The sequence below is a fragment of the Candoia aspera genome, chromosome 11 (genome assembly GCF_035149785.1).
Source record: "Candoia aspera isolate rCanAsp1 chromosome 11, rCanAsp1.hap2, whole genome shotgun sequence".
Taxonomy (NCBI): Eukaryota; Metazoa; Chordata; class Lepidosauria; order Squamata; family Boidae; genus Candoia; species Candoia aspera.
In genome coordinates this window covers 15,948,848-15,967,844 of record NC_086163.1, presented here as the reverse complement: position 1 = coordinate 15,967,844, position 18,997 = coordinate 15,948,848, and the positions used below count along the sequence as shown (strand labels likewise).

At 41.4% G+C, this 18,997-nt stretch overlaps 1 protein-coding gene across 1 annotated transcript; it reads left to right on the top strand.

Annotated features, from left to right (window-relative positions):
- The first annotated feature begins 278 nt into the window (after positions 1 to 278).
- CCNE1 (cyclin E1) lies at positions 279 to 14,321 on the top strand. The gene is made up of 12 exons (XM_063312732.1): positions 279 to 301; positions 1,006 to 1,057; positions 1,933 to 2,023; positions 2,997 to 3,065; positions 7,409 to 7,548; positions 7,928 to 8,063; positions 9,279 to 9,425; positions 10,770 to 10,865; positions 12,218 to 12,352; positions 12,435 to 12,546; positions 12,628 to 12,785; positions 13,745 to 14,321. Exons 2-12 carry the CDS (start codon positions 1,044 to 1,046, stop codon positions 13,859 to 13,861), a joined length of 1,215 nt encoding a protein of 404 aa, XP_063168802.1. The 5' UTR covers positions 279 to 301; positions 1,006 to 1,043; the 3' UTR covers positions 13,862 to 14,321.
- Positions 14,322 to 18,997: the final 4,676 nt, after the last annotated feature.

The window sequence follows — 18,997 nt, the reverse complement described above, 5'->3', positions numbered from 1 at the left end:
TCCCTCTCGGCGAGCCCCGCGGCGGCTGGCGCTCCTGCCCCTGCGTAAATGCCCTCGCTCGGGGCCTGGGCCCGCCCTGTGCGCCAAAAGCCGCGCGGCAGGCCGCGCTGGGGACCCGCCGCGCTGCGAGGAGGCGCCCAACGCAGGCCCAGACGAGCCCGCCTTTCTCCTGCGTCCCGCCCGCTCGCCCGCCAGCCCGCCCGCCAACGCCGGCAGCCCTCCGCCTGCAGGAAGAAGGGCCTCCCTCCCTCCCTGCCTCCCCTCCGACTTGGGGAAGGGGCTCCCGGGGGCGTTTGCAGAGGTATCTTTAAAGGGGGGGCGGCAGGGCCTGCCCTAGCCCCCCTCCCCTTGCAGCTATTGCATCTATTGGCTTGTTTCTGTTTTGTGTTTCTGCTGGAAGGCTGGGTGGTCTTATCCCCATCAGTCGCGAGCACACGTGGGTGGGCCACCTTGGGGGGAGGGGGCGTATATGGGGTGCTTAATTGTTCATAGGGTATTTGGATTGGTTTGGATGGGTGGGTGAGCTCAGAGTGGGTTCCTCTTCAGTGCTGCTACATGGCCCTTGGGGTCACTAGGAATAATGGGGGGAAAGGTCCTTGCTGCCTTTTTATGTATGTATGTATGTATGTATGCATGTATGAATAAAATAGTGCATGCAGAACATTTTAGATCTCGATACATTGTTTCACTGTAGTTTCCTGTTTTTCCCCTTCTTGTTACTTACTCTTAGCCTCTGGCTTCTCCTGTGGGGCCAGCAACTTTTCTGGAATTGTATCTGTTTGCTTTGCTAATAATTCTTTCGCTGTCCATGCTGAGAGTCACATCAGTGGTCCCCCCCCCCTTTTTTTTAAATGCAATCCCTGGCCTGACTTGGCATCCTTGTTCCTAGGAGTGATTGTTCTTTCTCTTCCCTTCTTTTTAAATCAAGTTGCCCTCATAGCTGACAATATTTTTACAATCTCCATTTAGTGGAGAGAAAAAAAATCAACCATTTTTTTCTTTCAGTTTCTGGCTGGGCCTTATCTTGATTCCTCAAAGCTACCATGCCTGGTGAGAGGTGAGTTGCATATTTGTCTGCACTACACCCTTTTGAAGGCTTGTTTCTGAAAGTAGGCCTTCTGTTCCCTTCAGTAAATTCCAAAGAAATTTCTGATTCCAGTTCACTTAACAATGATTCAGCTTATTGGTGAGTGTGGTTCCTTCCTCTCCTCCTTCCTTCGTTTAAAAATGTGTCTCCTGTGATTTCATATGCTGAACATGAGATGATTAGGCTTGGTCTGTTTATTTATATCATTTATATAGCCACTCTGCCACTCTATATAGCCATTCTATAGTGACTCTGGGTGGTTTACAAGATTAAAACAAACAACACACACACACGGTACCCAAGAATAAACTGTTAACCCCACTCACCATCAACAGAGCAGAGCTCATCTACCCCTTGGCCCAAATGCCTGGTAGAACAGCCAGGTCTACAGAGCTTTGAGGAAGGCTAACAGGGTTGAGGACATCCAGATCTCCAGGGGATGCTGTTCCACATTGAGAAGGCTTGATTCCAGGATCCAACAAGATGACATCCAGATCTCCAGGGGATGCTGCCATTGGGAAGGCTTGATTCCAGGATCCAACAAGATGACATTGATTGATAGAAGGGACTTGGAGCATGTCTTCTCTACTAGATCTGGTGGGGCAGGCAGAAGCAGGAGAATGGTGGTCCCACATTGCTATGGAGGGTTTTACAGGTGATGACCAGCACTTTGAATGGAAGCCTACTGGGAGCCAATACAGCTCGCGGAGCAGCAGTGTTGCCGGGCGTAATGAGAAATGCCAAAATGCATGCTGCAACATTCTCGACCAGCTGCAGCTTCTGAGTGCTCTTCAAGGGAAACCCCATGTAGAGTGTGTTACAGTAATCCAAATGTTTCCTTGTAGTGACTGCATGGACAGGAAGCTTCCAGATGAGAATGACGGTGCTCCTGATTTTGTTGTTCGGACCCATAAAAGAAAAGCTGATGTTGTAACAGTAAGTACCCAATTGTAATGGACTGTTCTCTATGAGCATTAAAAAAGAAAATGTTTGCACAGATCAACCCTGTTGTTGTAAAACAAGCACATGGCTGTGTGATCGTAGTAAGATGGTGTAATCTAACAAAACTGGAGGATGCAAGACTGATGGAAACTATTACTGACTGAAAAATGGCCTCCTGCTCCTAGAAAGAAAAGAAAATGATAAAGCTAAATGTTATTTTTAATCATACATTTGGTCTGGTAATTATTTCACTATAGCCAAATGTTAAAAAAAAAATACTACTCTGCAGATGGCAACCTGTGTTTGCTTTGTTTCATTTCCTACTATCTCTCGTCATTGTCCCTGCTGGGGACAACTTTAGTAGAAGTAGCAGGCTAGCATCTGGAGGCCTGTAGGTTTTCCAGGACCTGGAGGCTCTCAGAAGCCCACAGGTTCTCCTTGATCCAGCTGTGTATTGATTGGTACAGGTACAAGATTTCAAGCAAGAGTCTTCCCCAAATATTTCTGGAGATGCCAGGGATTGAAGGTGAAGTCTTCTGTGTCTGTGTCTTACATACTCAGTCACTGAAATCGTTGGCTCCAACCAAAGAAAGTTTCTCCTCTTGGCCACCTATTTTGCTTGCCATAGAAATGAGGGAGTATTTTCTGTCTCAGCTGCTTGATCTGCTCTGTGAAGGATTTGATTCCGGTCTAGAAACATTAACTTCTTAAAAGTTAATGTTGTTGTTGTTGCAGGATAGTTGGTTTGTTTTTGTACTTCATATAAGTAGAAAGTCACCTGAAGTGAGGCAGAGGATACCAATGTGGTGACTCTTGAAGTAGCTACTTTTTAACTATGATAATAGTGGTGTTTCAAAGTCAACTGAAGGGACTTACTTCAAGGAAAATGAAAGCTCCTAATTTCAGTGGTTCAACTGTTCTCTCTTTACATGGCGAGTCTTAGTCCTGAATTACTCTTTTCTTTCAGTTTTTACAAGATCCAGATGAAGATACTTCCAATGTCAAAATAACCAACAGGAAACCAAATGAAAGTCAGGTAACTTTGGCCCCTTAAGACTGCTAAAAATATTCTGACAAAAGTTTTCATGGATGGGAAACTACTTCATAGGCATGAGATGTTGTTCTTTTTCTATGCATAAATCTACAGAATAATATTTTTGTTCCATTTTCTTATCCACTGTCTTTCTCAGGATGGTGCCTTCCTGATATGTAGGAATACAGCTCCCAAAATTCCCAAATAGCACAGCCATAACTTATGTAGGCTGATAGTCTGGAAGCTTCAGTTTAGGGCAGTGTTTCTCAACCTTGGCAACTTTAAGATGTGTGGACTTCAACTCCCAGAGTTCCCCAGCCAGCCATGCTGGCTGGGGAATTCTGTGAGTTGAAGTCCACATATCTTAAAGTTATCAAGGTTGAGAAACACTGGTTTGGTGCATCTGAAAAAGACTGGAAGGTGTATAGGATAGAGAAATGCAACTTGTGAAGTTGCAATAAATGCTTCCTTGCTTGTTGAGAGGAGATTAGGCAATAAACTGTGGCAATGGCAATTTAGCCTGCTTTTAATGCAGGGTCTAATCCAGGAAATAAACCCCTCTTTTTAATGCAGGGGATAACCCAAGGTAGGCCATATCAAACCAATTATGTGAGACAGAAGACTGGAATCTAATGCTACAGCTGGAGACACAGGCCCTGGCGAGGGTAACTCGTGTCCTTCTCATTTCATTTTTGGATTACACCCTCTCCTCGTTTAGAGACCACAGTCCATTCCTTGAATTGGAAGTGAAACAGTTGCTAAGCAAACATGTGACACAGAGAGGCGCACACACATACTGGGAAGGTCACTGGTTGTTGCCATCTCTTTCAGATTAAGTTCTTTGGTGCAGATATGCCAGTGTTACTTTCACTCTGACATGCATTATTGTCAGGCACCAAAATGTGGTCATAAGTTCGTGCGTTGGTCGGAAAATGATTTTTAAAAAAAAATTACCAGCGTATTTGGGAACGGTGGCTAAACGAGTGGCTGTACTGTGTTTTGTTCTGTGTGGCTGCCCTTGAGGGTGATTTGGAAGTGCGTTGGGCACCCACAATGCAGTGGTCCTGACCAGGAAGAGCCAGTATGGTGTCATTACACAGCTTTTGTGGCAGCTGCACTGGTGGCCAATAGCTCCTGAGTTCAAGGTGCTGGTTATTACCTCTGAAGCCCTTTGTTGCTCAGGAGCTTACTAGCTGTAGGACCATCTGGTGCAGGTGGAATCTACCCTTCCAGTATTCGCTGCCTAGAAAGGCAAGCTGCAGATGTCCTACATTTGTGATTGGGGGGGGGGCGGGCGGCGGGTAGAAAAGCAGGCCTTCTCTCTTAAAATATATGAATTTAGCCATCTCAAGATTATAGTATTGCTGCGTACAGAAGAAATTGCAGGTACTGACAGCGTCTACGCTATTCCTTACATTCTGAAAAGACGTGCTCTGAAACCATTATGCGCAACTAGCATGCCGAAGGGAAATGGACTTATATTAACACTTGCAAAGGAATTAAGTGCAAACAGTACTAGATGCCTTGCTCTAAAGCAGCCTTTTTCCTGTTGTTGTTCTGAAGAAGCATTAAACAGTGCTTCTCCTAAGAGCCTTCTGGGGTGAGGGATGCTGGAAGCAGCTGATGAGTTGAGACTGGTTGTTTGGGTTGAGAAGATGTTTAGGTAGGCTACCCTAATTATTTTTAATTTGCATTTGCTGATTGTAAGCTGCCTGGAATCTATAATGAATTGGGTGGCACGTGCTATTGTAGGGGATAAATAAATTAATTAATAAAATGCTCTTGCAGCAAAAAAAAAAACACACTCTTAGTTATGGATTCACTTTGATCTGAATAATACATCCTTTCTCAACCTTTTGGCCCTGGAGGAACCCTTGAAATATTTGTCAGGCCTTGGGAAACCCCTGCACATTCGGGCTCAATATAGGCCAGAAGTTAAAAATTATTATATTAGTTTCAGCTAAATATGGAATTAATTCAGTTTGAGAAGAGATTGCTAGATAGCTTTCATCTGTTCCTTTCCTCTGTCTGGCCCATTTTGCTACTTATAAATCAGGCACCCCTCTTTCAATGGAAATAATGTTGTATTACATATTGAGGTATAGCTATCTATGTATCAATCATCTCTCTATTCCAGGGATTCTCAACCTTGGCAACTTTAAGATGTGTGGACTTCAAGCCTGGCTGGGGAATTCTGGGAGTTGAAGTTCACACATCTTAAAGTTGCCAAGGCTGAGAAACACTGCACTATTCCTTTAAAAAACGGTAATGTATGAGTGGGAACATGTATTTTAAAAATAGGGCTATTGGGGCAGTTCAGCTCTTTGGAGATTATAGCAAATCTGAGTTTGCTGCTATGTGATATGCATGGCCTCCTTCAAATATGTGCCTTTTTAATGATGCTACCATGTATCCAGCGGAACAGTCATTTTCTGTGCTTGCAGAATACTTTAGATAATGTGTGGCAATTAGAGGAATGGCTTTCGTAACTGTTCAGCCTTCCCTTTTCCTTCAGAGTACAGTGTGGATACTGTTCAAACAGATACACACTCATCAGCTAGATTTCCAAAACGCACCTTGTACAAAGTCAGGGCTTGCGTAGAATGTACTATCCTTGCAGGTCTTAAAGATTGTACCACAACATCTATTGCTACACATGTAAGAGCTTTGCTGTAACAGTGTGCCATGCTGATTACCTGATTACTTTGGCTTTCGTGAAGCCAAAGTTTAGATAGCTTGCCAGTCCTTATAGGAATTCCTGCCAAATCCTAGGAAAATTGGAAAGGCTTTAGACCAGGGTTTCTCAACCAGGGTTCCATGGTTGATCGCTAGAGGTGACCATCAGAGGTCACTAGAGGTTCCCTGGGGGATCCCGATTTATTTAAAAAATTATTTCAAATTCGGGCAGCTTCACATTAAAGAGGTAAGTTTCATTCTTTAGTTTAAGAACACTGTTCATGCATATAGACGGGCCTACGCATGAAACAAATATAATAATTTTGTAACTTCTGGCCTATATTTGAGCCTACAGGGGTTCCCCCAGGCCTGAAAAATATCTCAAGGATTCCCCCAGGGTCACAAGGTTGAGAAAGGCTGCTTTAGAATAATTTATCTGAATTCCCGACTGAAATGAAAGGTTTGTTATAATAGGATAGATTGTTTGAGGGTTTCAATTTAGTAAAAAGCTGGTGAAGTAGGCTGCAGCTTTATGTCAATTTCATTGATTATCTGAAGCAGAAAAATCTGGCAACTTCTCAAATCTATTGGAGATAACTTATTTAGGAACAGTGTGGCAAGTTTTCTGCATCCATTTTTATGGTGCCTGTAGCAGAAATAATCTTTACCTTGTGAATTGCATCTTCCTTTAAGACTAGAATGGGAGGTAGGGGGAGGAGAGGGAATTGACCTGACTCTGATTAAAAAGGAAAAAGAATTTTCTCTTTCAGGGAAACACACAATGGTAGGTGTTGCTGAGGAAACTGGATCAGCCTGAAGGAAATATTCCTGTTCATATGGCTGGCTATCAAATTAAAATGCCTTACAAAGCAGCACAGGTTCTTTTTTTATGAAAAAACTTGGAGATCCTTACAACTTAAATTATGAGGGACTCCTGTTGCATTTACCGGAGTCACAAAGGCATCTAGTTTATTTCTGGGCACTGTTTGCACTTAATTCCTTTGCAAGAGTTAATATAAGTCCATTTCTCTTTGGCATGCTAGTTGCGCATAATGGTTTCAGAGCACGTCTTTTCAGAATGTAAGGAATAGCATAGATGCTGAATTATGGTCAGTACCTGCAATTTCTTCTGTACACAGCAATACTATAATCTTGGGATGGCTACATTCATATATTTTAAGTCTGCGTTGTACATGCATTGAATGGAAACAATCTTTTAGAAAAGAGAGAGAGAGAGAGATGCATTCTTACTCTTTCCAAGTTTATTACCCTAAGAAATACAGAAATAGCAGTTTGGAACTTCCATATGTTTCCTTCCCACCTGGATCCCTCTGTATCTTGATTTCCTCTGTCATGGAGTTTTGCCATCAGATGGAAAATAAACAGATGGGATTCTAAAGCTGAATGCCTGTTTTCCTTCATGTACAGTATCTTTTTGTCTGGTGAAGCAACTGCAATGTGGCAGGTTCTCTCTTAAGGAGACTGGTTGCTGCTCTGATGACCGTTTGCTGTTCTCTTGAAGCCACTGTAGCTTTTGAGAAGGGAACTATGAAGAATAAACCCCATGAATCAAACATGTTGGTGAAACAGTTTGGGGGGGGGGTAAATTTAATCTGTGGTTCAGTGAACTTCTTTGTAACTTTGAACTTCATCTCTCCACTGTTGCATAGTCAAATTGTGCTGCATGTCCTTATTCATATTTGCTGATCCCAACACCAGAGAAAGATGAAGAGGTCAGGAATCTAAACTCCTCAACTTCCAAACATGAAAGACTTTTTTCAGCTAGAGAGTCACCGTTGCCTGCTTTGGGGTAAATTCCTCACCATTTCAGTATCTGCTATTTTTTTGTTGTTAGTTGTTAAACCTGGCTTTAATGCAGGTGACCAGAAACTGAACTTTTTTTTTTCTTTTCCGTTTTTGGGTGGCATTATGTGAGTGAGCAGGAATTAGATTTTCAGGGGGATGTTTTGGAGAGTTTAAGCTTTTTAGGGACTGTAAGCCTATCTGATGGCTTGTAAACTGCTTTGTTTCCCTCTGAAAATCTGTAGCAAATTTTGCTTCCATTCAGCAATTTGCTGCAGAATTTCAGATTGGGCAGTTTCTATGAGCTGCTAAAGGGGAGATTCAGAAATTGTGGGAAGTTTTACCCAGCTCTGTTTTAATCTAACCTTTCTTCTTTCTTTTGGTAGTTGGGCAAATAGAGATGAAGTGTGGGAAAACATGCTCAGTAAGGAACAGAAATATGCGAGGGATAAGCTGTATATGGAAAAGCATCCGCTCCTGGAACCTAAAATGCGAGTAATTCTCCTAGATTGGCTGATGGAGGTGAGATGTTGTCTTGCTCAAACAAGTATCATACAAGGCTGGTTTAACTGTCTGCCTCAGAATGTTTTCAAGCTATATCATTCTCACATAGTTTTATCTGTGGAGCTTGGTATCTTTTGTTCACCTTACTTGGAAAGATGCATCTAATGTGGGGGTCCCCAAACTCCTCAGCTTATCGACCCCTTCATGAAGTTTTAGATTGTTCATCGACCCCACCCCCAAACATTTATGACATGAAAATAATTTAATAAATACTGCTTTAACTAATAGTACTATGAATAACAACAATAATAATAGAGATAACTCAACGCCACACTTGCCAGTCCAACCGTAGGCAATGCTGTCTCACTGCTAGGCGTCTCACCTTCAGGATTAGGGACTGGCGTGGAGCTCTGCAGAGACCCCAAAAGATTAATTGACCCCAATTGACCTGCCATCATTTATTGACCACCTAGTGACCCCAGACATTTTATCAACCCCTTGGATAGTCCCATTGACCCTTGGGCTGATATTGACCACTTTGGGGAATGCTGATCTAATGGCTTGGCACAAAAGGAAATAAAAAGCTGGAGGAAAAGAAAATCCTTCTCCAGAGAACAAATCTATGCTCCACTCCCCTTTTAGCTCTTGCCAGCTACCTTTTAGGTGGTAGAGAGGGGTGGGGAACACCTTACTGTCACCTGCTGATGCAGTCCACATGGCTGTTTCTGTATACATGAAAAGAATTGTTGTAATACAGGTAGTCCACACTTACTGCCTCGTTTAGCAACTGTTTGAAGTTTCCACAGTGTAAAAAAAGACAGCTTTGTGACCAATCCTCACACTGATGACTGTTGCAGCATCCCACCATCACGTGATTGCCATTTGTATGCTTCTCAACTGGCTTGCGACAAGCAGAGTTAATGGAGAAACATGGAAGTAAAATCACAAGTCATGGTCATGTGATGTTTTGCTTAACAACTGCAGTGCTTAGTGATGGGTTTGCTGGTCCCAGTTGTGGTCACTAAGTGAGGACTACCTGTATTTCTTTAGTTAATCATGAAGAATATCTGCAAGTGACTGAAAAAAATAGCTGTTGGCTTGCAAGAATGTATTTGTGTTATATATAAGGCAAATGGAGATTTAATTTGTTCTCTTAATATCCATTCCTTTGAATTTCTAACAATTGCAGGGCAATACTGATATAAAGGAGTATTGTTCTTTTATATGTTGCAGGTTTGTGAGGTCCACAAACTTCACAGAGAGACATTTTATTTAGCTCAAGATTTCTTCGATCGGTTCATGGCAACACAACAGAACATTGTAAAGACTCTTCTCCAGCTGATTGGAATATCGTCTTTATTCATAGCTGCTAAACTTGAGGTAAAAAGTCTTGCTGTGCAGTGCTTGAACCATGTAATAGAACAGTGTTTTTCAAGCTTGGCAACTTTAAGGTATGTGGGCTTCAACTCCCAGAATTCCCCAGCCAGCATGCTGGCTGGGGAATTCTGGGAATTGAAGCCCACACATCTTAAAAGTTGCCAAGCTTGAGAAACACTGTTCTAGAGTGCTTTTCACTGACCCCCCTGGAGTGGACTTGCTTCCAAGAAGAAAAGGTGGAAAATACATAGTGTTTATCTAGATGACTACTTGTTGGTCATGTTTCTTTAACTGTGTTAAAATGCCCTTTGCAATCTAATGAAAAACTATCAGACTCCTCTTAGATTTTTTTGATACATTCTCATAACAGCAGAAAGTAGTTCATTAAATCTGCCTTTTTAGAAGAGAGGCTTGTATAAATCAGGTACTGCTGCGCATTGGCAGCATTCACATTTTTTTGGTTCATTGTGTTTTGAAACCAGAGTCTTACTGACTTTGCTACAAATTCTGGTAAACATCGTTTCCTTTGCCTTTATGCAGCAGCTGGTAAGAGGCTGAATATCAAAGTGTTACAGATGTTTACAGGCAATGTTGAATACTGCAAGGCTTGTGGTTTGGGAATTACAGTTGATGACTTAGTGGGTTGTGTGAACCTAGCCAGTTGTGGTTCATTGAAGAACCATAGTTAAAGCTTGGCATCGTGCTGCCATGCATCTTCCTTTGGGCACCCCAGACTCTGATCCACTTAACATTTTTGGTTTTTGCTAAGTCACCATGGTGGTCACTTTGTGAATGGGCAGGTCTCTCCCCACGGCTGCTGTAATATTGACAGATGGCTGTTGGAATCTGCTCACCAGCCTACAGGTTGGGGATCTGAAAAGAGAAGGGTCTTCTAGATCCTGCTCCAGATGGATCCAGTTTAGATGTGGCCTGCATGGTTTAGACATCAGCTGTATCAACTAAGCTGTGAATGAACGTGTGTGCTACTTTTAATGCCATAAATCAGCGTATATGGATGAAGAAACTGCAGGAAAAGAGCAGTGCTGTTTCAGTTTGTTTGCTTGTTTAGCAAAAAGTGATGTAGCCTGGCTGCCTTAAGACATTTTTGTATATAATTGCTGGCAAGACCTGTGACAGAGAGAGAGAAAGCTGCTATTCTTTGCTATTCGTAGTTACAGTTGGCTTTAATTGATGAGAGCTCAGAAAAAGTCCCCTTTAGGTCAGATAGCTTCATTATCCAAAATATAGATCCCTATATCACTGTGTATAACCGTCTGGCTTACCAGTTTGCCACCTTTTCAGACAATGGAATGGGCCAGCATATTGATTCTGTTCTCTGTGTTTCAGGAGATCTACCCACCAAAGCTGCATCAGTTTGCCTATGTGACCGATGGTGCTTGCACAGAAGAAGAAATTATTAGCATGGAGCTCATTATTATGAAGGTTGGGATAACTCTCTGTGCTCTTTTGAAAGAACCGAAGAAGGGCAACTGTACAAAACAAGATGATGGCTTGTTTCTAAAAGTATTACACAGAAAGAGTGAGAAAACGCACTCTTACTCAAAAGAGTTAATGGTTGCTCTTTCAGCAGGGTTCTGTCTGTTCTCTAGTAGCTCTTTTAGTTTTTATACTGATTATGGAAAAAGGGAATTTTCTTTTTCCTAGATCTGCACAGAAAGAGCAGGGTTGAGGAGGAGAAACCACTGGCCAACAGTTCTCCTTCCCAGCTCTAAACCTATGTAGCAACTAAACCTACTTAATTATGGCTGGTGAAAGCCATTAACTGTAGCAACCCGAAGTTAACCAATGGTATATGAATGTCTTTTCAAGGCATAAGTACAGGACGAATCATACAAAATTCAGTATGCTGTTGTTGGGTATAAATGCTACTTGTGCCTTCCAAAACTCTAGAATCCATAAGCTTGCTAAATGTTATCCTACCTTACCTTCAAGAATCTCAAGTTAATACTGAAAATGTTGTTCTCTCCCTTCCCAGAAGCCCTTTTGTTACTGGAATAGCACTTTGAGAAGGTATTTTAAGAGTTTGCCCTAAATCAAAATAATCCAGTGAAATGCAGAGCTGAATGCATATTTGAACTAGGTTCCTGCTTATCCTAGACCATGACCTTATTCACATTGTCTCTCCAGTCACATTTATAAATGGGTATAAAATGCGTATCATAGGTGGCAGTAGCACCTTGGGTGACCCAGTCTGATCTTGAATAAAGCTGGGAAAAGTAGGATAGGAGGCAACTACCAGGAAATGTCATAGTTGTAGATCAGAATGGGAAATTTAAGAAAATCCCATAAGGCAGTTTTCTGTTAACAAGAAAATGGTCAAGCTTGGCTTAATGGAGTCTTTAACTTACCTTAAATAATTGGCATGATTGCCCTTGCTGATGCATCTCCAGTCTCCACCTTTATATAAATGCACGCTCCACTGTAAAGCAATGTCAGCTTTTGCCCTGATTTCAAGAGTCAGACCTAAGTGCTTTCAGCAGCTAAGCTCAAAAAATGAACCTGCATGTTTTCCAGGAGGAATCCATCAAGATGTGGAATCAGGGAACGCCCAGCTGCACATTCTAATGTGTATAGAGATGAGCTGGGTGAATGAGCTCTTTGGGTGCCCAATAGGTAGTATCTTCAACCTCCATGAAAGAGCTTTTTTAGTCTTGCTGAAATTGGTCCCTTTGCAGCTTTATACAGGTTGTCTGCTCTTAACCCCACTTCAGTTTTCCTTGTGAAGAAATGCAGTGTATCTGCTCTGTCCCTTGACATACCTGCTCTTCTTCCAGGCGCTCAATTGGAACCTGAGTCCACTGACAGTTGTGTCCTGGTTAAATATATACATGCAGGTTGCATATCTAAGTGAGATCTGTGAGATGCTGCTGCCACAATATTCTCAAGAGAGATTTGTGCAAGTTGCAGAGGTAACGATAGAATCTACTGCAAAATGTTTCCTCTCCCCCCCTGAAAACGTTCTTCTGTTAGCTTACTTCCTTCTTTTGGCAGCTTTTGGATCTGTGTGTACTTGATGTTGGTTGTTTGGAATACACATATGGTGTCCTTGCCGCCTCTGCATTGTATCACTTCTCCTCTTGCGAGCTGATGCGGCGGGTTTCAGGTAGGCCTTTATGTAAGCTTATATAAACTTAGAACTGGGAAATAAAAGCACAGAAGACACAGGAATTTTGTTCTTTTCTAGGATATGAATTGAGTGACATCGAGAAGTGTGTGAAGTGGATGGTCCCCTTTGCAATGGCTATCAAGGAGGAGGGGAGCTCGGTGCTGAAGCACTTCACAGGAGTCCCTGCTGAAGATTTGCACAATATACAAACGCACATAAACACCTTTGATTTGCTGGTAAGCAACACGTAACCAGAAAAGGCTGTCAACCTTGTTAATTATATAGATCAGGGTTTCTTAACCAGGGTTCTGTGGCACCCTAGGGTTCCATGAGAGGTCACTAGGGGTTCCCTGGGAAATCACAATTTATTTAAAAAAATATTTCAAATTTGGGCAACTTCACATTGAAGAGGTAAGTTTCGTTCTTTACTTTTAGTTTAAGAACACTGTGAATGCATATAGACAGGCCTACCCATGAAACAGATACAATAATTTTGTAACTTCTGCCTATCTTTGAGCCCGAATGTGCAAGGGTTCCCCAAGGCCTGGAAAATATTTCAAAGGTTCCTCCAGGGTCAAAAGGTTGAGAAAGGCTGATATAAAGTCTGTTTTCTTTTTTCAACTTCATCCTATTCCCCATGGAGCAATAGTGTGCTTTCAGCACACTAAGCCATAATATAGTTTATGTGGTTTTGTTAGTGTGTGGTAAGAACTCAGTCATTTTGGTTTTGTAAACCATGGTTTATGGGTACATGGTACTAAACCAGCTAGTTGTGGTTTGTTTAATAAAACATAACTAAATAAATCACTACTTAGTGCAGTGTGTGAATCTAGAAATGATAATGTTTGTGACGTGTGAGCCCTTTAAGACTGACTTTTCAAAACAAATTTTCACTCTATTTTGGTCCTGGAGGGACAGGCATGATTATGATGTACCTATGTGTGTTTTATTGAGAAGAATCACTTTAAAATAATGAGAGGAACCCCTGCCTATTCCAGTCTGGCTATTTTTTATAATAGACAAATGCACAGCAGGGTAGAAAGGCATAAATTGTCTGTGGCTTCCCTTTGTTGTTACTTCCACTTTCATTTGTATATGTAAAGCAAGGCTGCTTCTCAAACCTCTTAGCGCTACCGTCAATTGAGGCACTTGAATGAATGGGTAATCATTCCCTTTTGGCATCCTTCTCTTCTAGGACAAAGCCCAAGCAAAACAAGCCATGTTGGCTGAGAAGAACAGGTGTTCTCCTTTGCCCACGGGTGTTCTCACCCCACCCCAGAGTAGTAAGAAACTCTCTCGGACCTTGAAATAGCTAAAGCTATGCAAGCTGCTCGACCTCCTGGTTTGCTTCTTTTTAAAAACACAACTCCCTCTCTCTCTATTTTATTTTCACAATTCTGCATTATTGTGTAATGCTGCCAGTGACTTCAGATTAATTCTAGAATGGAAAAAAGTCTTTATGGGAGAACCTGACCAATTATGAAAACTGTTTTTATGGAATGTTTGTCTTGAAATGAACTGTTTGGAGTGTACCGGCCACCCCGAACGAGGATGTGCTTGGATTGCTGCTAAGGAAAGAGTTACCGGATGTGCTGATGGAAAGAAGAGATTCTGCCCTCTGCTGCTGTGAAGCACCAACAATGTTCTGGTTGGAGTTAGCCATGGAAGGCAAGCCTCTTCGTAGATTTGAGTTTACAGCTTGATTTTTAAAAAATCCTTTGTAAATGCTCTTATGTGTCTCTAATTTTTAAATAAAGTGCTGTCTTTGGTTATGGCACTTTGTATTAATATGCAAGAACTGCTGAAGGTGGAGGACAGATAAGATTTAACTCCAACTCGCAGAGTAATCAAAAGAAACACATTAGTAGCCCTCAACTTACAACTACAATTGGGACCAGAACTTCTGTTGCTAAGTGAGGCGGTCATTATGTGAGTCATGCCTGACTTTACAAACTTTTTTGCTGCGCTTGTAAGTGAATCACATGGTTGTTAAGCCAATCTGGCTTCCCCCATTGACTTTGCTTGTCAGAAGCTGGCTGGGAAAGTCACAAATGGCAATCATGTGACCCTGGGATGCTGCAACCATTGTAAATACATGCCAGTTGCCAAGTGCCTGAATTTTGATCACATGACCACAGAGATGCTGCAATGGTCATAAGTGTGAGGACTAGTCACAAGTGACTTCCCAGCACAGTCGTAACTTCAAATGGTTGCTAAACAAATGGCTGTAAGTCGAGGACTACCTGTATTGCAGCATTATCAGTATAGATCTACATTGTAAAGAGGAGTTTGTTGGCTGTGCTTGCACTTTATGGTAAATCAAAATGTGGTTAGGTGTGAACCCAGTCACTAGTTAAACTACTGCTTATGGCTTAGCATCTTTGGTTGATTGTAACTTATTCAACAGCTCCAGTCTTAGAGTGTTATGTGAACCCAGCCTCTTTTTCCCTTCTTCCTTCCCACTTGACAAGAGTTCCTTTGATGATGGAGATAATTTGAAGCAAGTTTAGTCCAACAACTCTGTTGATTTCTATACATTCTAGAAAATGCTCTGCATTGCCATTGTCCCTGATCCACAAAGCAGAATCTGCATTATTTCAAAGTTGAATCAGGTATCAGCAATTTGAAAGGAGAGCTAGTTTGGTGCAGTGGTTTAAGACACCAGGCTAGAAACTGGGAGACTGTGAGTTCTAGTCCTGCCTTGGGCACAAAGCCAGCTGGGCGACCTTGGGCTGGTCACACACTCAGCCCTAAGAAGAAGGCAGTAGCAAACCACCTCCAAAAATCTTGTCAAGAAAACTGCAGGGACTAGTCCAGATGGTTGCCAGGAGTCAAGACTGACTCAAAAGCACAAAAATAAATATAAATTAATAAACAAATAAGAGAGTGATGGCTTTATTTTCTGCAATACAATGAGCAATGTTCTGTATATTCTTTGATCTTCAAGGGAGGTGATGAAATAGTGGAATTTCTGCTATCAGAAATGCTAGACTTCTGCCAAAATAGCTGCTTAATGGGACAGTAGTAAAATCAATATAGTTAAACTATCAGTGAAGCTAGGAGCTCCAAATGAAAAAATGTCCATGTTTATTTCTGACGACTCAGAGGGTCCTGACATACTTGCTGATGGTTCCTTTTAAGGACTTTTCCCCCATGGCAGGGAATTTTGCACTTTTTTTTTTTTAAATCTAGTGAATGCATTGCATTATTTTGAAGTTGGTTTTATTCTTTCAATTCTCTCTTCAATGTGATGGGGTAATACAGATGATTAGGTACCTCCTGCTCAGAGGGCTGCCTCCCAGGCCTAAGCAACCTTTCATATCTAGACAAAGTTACTACTATTCCGCAATGACTTGTAAGAATAAAAGTGCAACTGGGTGGATAGGAAATAAGCAGCTTTTTTGCTGGTATGATTTGGTAGTTCTAGTGTTAACTGGTCTACCACACTGTAAATATTTTGGGTTGGTAGACTTTTAGCTTCATGTTGCAATTCCCAAATGTATCCTATGGCACACAATGCCATGAGAATTGTAGAATTCTTTTCTCTTGCCATCAAAAGCATTTTCAGTATATTTGAAGCAACTGACATGGAGGTGTTAAGCAGATAGCAATTATGTGTATGTGTTAATCAAAAGAGCATTTATCTCATGTGAATAAAGTAAAGTGGCCTAGTGACACATGCCCAGGAAATGTTCATTTGGCAATTTCCTAAAAATCAATTTCATTTAGAATTAGTGTCTTAGGCCCCATTCGTTATTTTAAAGCAGCCTCCTCAAGTGTACTAGCTGCAGATGCATGGGGACTATAATAGTAAGAATTCCCAGTCATGCTGGATGAGGCATTCTGGGAGTTGTATTCCCAGCACATCTGGAAGCTGCTAGGTTGGGAAAACTTCTCCAGGATACTTATTTGTATGTCATAAGGGATGGTCCTGTTTCTTTTGCAAAAGGTTTTGCCATCATACAATCTAATTTAGGTTTTCTATCAAAAGGATAATTTTCTAGAAGTGTCTTCTCGATATGCCTTACCTGCTGGATGAATGAATAAACTGGCTGCTGAAATCTGCTTCTGTTTATTACACAACAAGCTATTTATGCTTTCGTCTCTGTTTGCACAAAGACCTTTCATCTGATCCTAGCTCTCTTGAAACCAATGTGCACAGTCAATTATTAGTTGTATAATTTTGCTTCAAATGTTTTAAGAGTGTTCCTTCTCTTTTATGCTCTGCTAAGGTCTTTTCTCTGCCCCAAAGAGACATTTTTGTAGCAGTGCAACTTCCATTCTTTGCTTTTTGTTTCTGGGATATGTCAAGTTAGGAGAATTGTAGGTTTTAGGCTTTGCTACTTTTCTGAAGGGAAGCAGCTGGAGTTGCTGATACGTGAAAAAGGAGACAGTAGTAGAACTAAGTATAGCCTTGGCTGAGAATTAAATAGTCACTCGCTGCTGTGGAAGCCAAAGCTCTTCCGTGTCTTGAAAACTTGAAAAGCAGCACCAGCTGCTTTCTAGAAAGGTTGCAGAACGACTGTGTCCCAGTTGAGCAACTCTGGGTAATGTCAACAGTTCTGCGTATTTTGAGTTAAAGTGTTGGTGTTTTAAGGCTGTATGCTGGGTGGTTGGATCAGTCTATCTTCTAGCAGTTTTTAAGGGAGGGCAGAGTGCAGAGTGTAGATTATTTTTATAGATTTCATGCAAAAATTTGAAAGAGAAGGCCTGCACATCCACAGGCCTGCTGTCTTGCCTTGCATAAATACACTTATGCTTATGGGGATCAGTGGCTATCAACAAGCATTTGTGAATATTCTTTGGAAGAGTTATTACCACCAAAACAATTCAAAAACCTGTCTTCAACATGAGCCTCCAAAATACAAGAAAAATAATTCACCTTTGTTACTTGGTTTATCTTTTGAGATAACTAATATTTAACAATTGCATCTAATGTTACTCTAACAAGGTAGGTAACTACTTAATGAAACAATGAATGTACAAGTGTATCTACTTAGTCCAAACATCTACCTCTGCATGCAAATATACATATATAGATATGTTAGAAGGGTATCTAGTACAAATGGTTGGACCAATTCATGGAAGTCATGGGGATCAACAGCTGCAGTGGGACTGCCTCTGAAGGCCCTCTGTTGGGCTGCCTTGTGCAATTGGTTGGCCTGGTGAGAACAGGCTGCTGGGCTAGATGGGCCAGGGGTCCAATCTAGCAGGGCACTGCTTATGTTCTTATGTAATCAAGCACATTTGAAGGAGTTCATCTGCTGAAAAAAGGTAAGAATGCTGTTTTGATGTACATGGAGTTGTTTGCCTTGGGTGTGGACGACCCTGGATTTCTCATCCTGCTTGTAATGCAGATTCATTCAGGTTTCTCTTCCTGGTCATCTTACACAGACATATCTTTCTGTCCACTAATGAGGTTATGATGAGTTTTACCTGGTAGACTATTAAAGATTTAGTGTCCTTAAACCCTGTTTCTCGACTAATTTAATCCCAGGTAAACCCTTCTCAACAAGTAAAAGCCTTTTCCCAGTTCACCGTGGATCAGTTCCTCAGGACTCAATTTCTCAAGTAAAAATTTAATATGCATAGAAATAGTTTCCAAGTGGTGGTCGTGACAAGAAGGGCAATAAAGTTTTAATCTTTCACATAGTACTGTCGAATTTCCTGCACTCATCTTTAAGATTGGTGGGACTAGTTTTGACTTCTAGGTGGCAATAATAACATATCTGAAAAGCAAGCCCCTTGACCTCTTTAGTTCTCTCCCGGCTTGTCCTATTGTTGCAGTGTATTCATACAGCCCTTATAATTTATGCAGCTGTTAACTTTTCAATCTATTGCTTACAAAAACATTTTCACTCAAGCTTTTCAAAATAACGACATGGATCTATATTAAAATAATTTCTCTTCAGGTTTATAATCTTAAGAGCTACGTCACAGAAGGAAAAAAAAATTGAGGGTGGAGGAATAAAGGAGCATCAGAACTGAGGCTTAGTTACAAGATGATAACCTTTGATAGATCCCTGCAAAGTAACTGTTAGACTCCCATTTTGCAGGGGAGAATCTAGGGATCCTAAAGGCTACGCCAACAAGATCCTTTTGTAGAAGCAAGCCTTAATTTTTGCTCTCTGCTTTAAAATGCCAGGTCTTATGCTTTGAAAGAAGTAGCTGTGTATCCTGTTTGGAAACATCTTTTCAAAGAGAATTAACTTTTGTTTTTCTTCCCAGAGGTGTCTCGTAATTCTTCCTATTTTTTGCTCTCCAGTTGGCAAAGGTAGCATTTGAAAATGAGAGGCTACTATTAGACTTTTGGAGAAGTCTGATCTTCAGTGTATGTTTTGTGACTACATAAATAGAGCAGGAGACAAGTGCGGTGGTTCTAATAAGAGGAAAGGACTAAGCCAGACAGCACTTTCCAACATTTATTCTATTTATTCAGGCATCCATA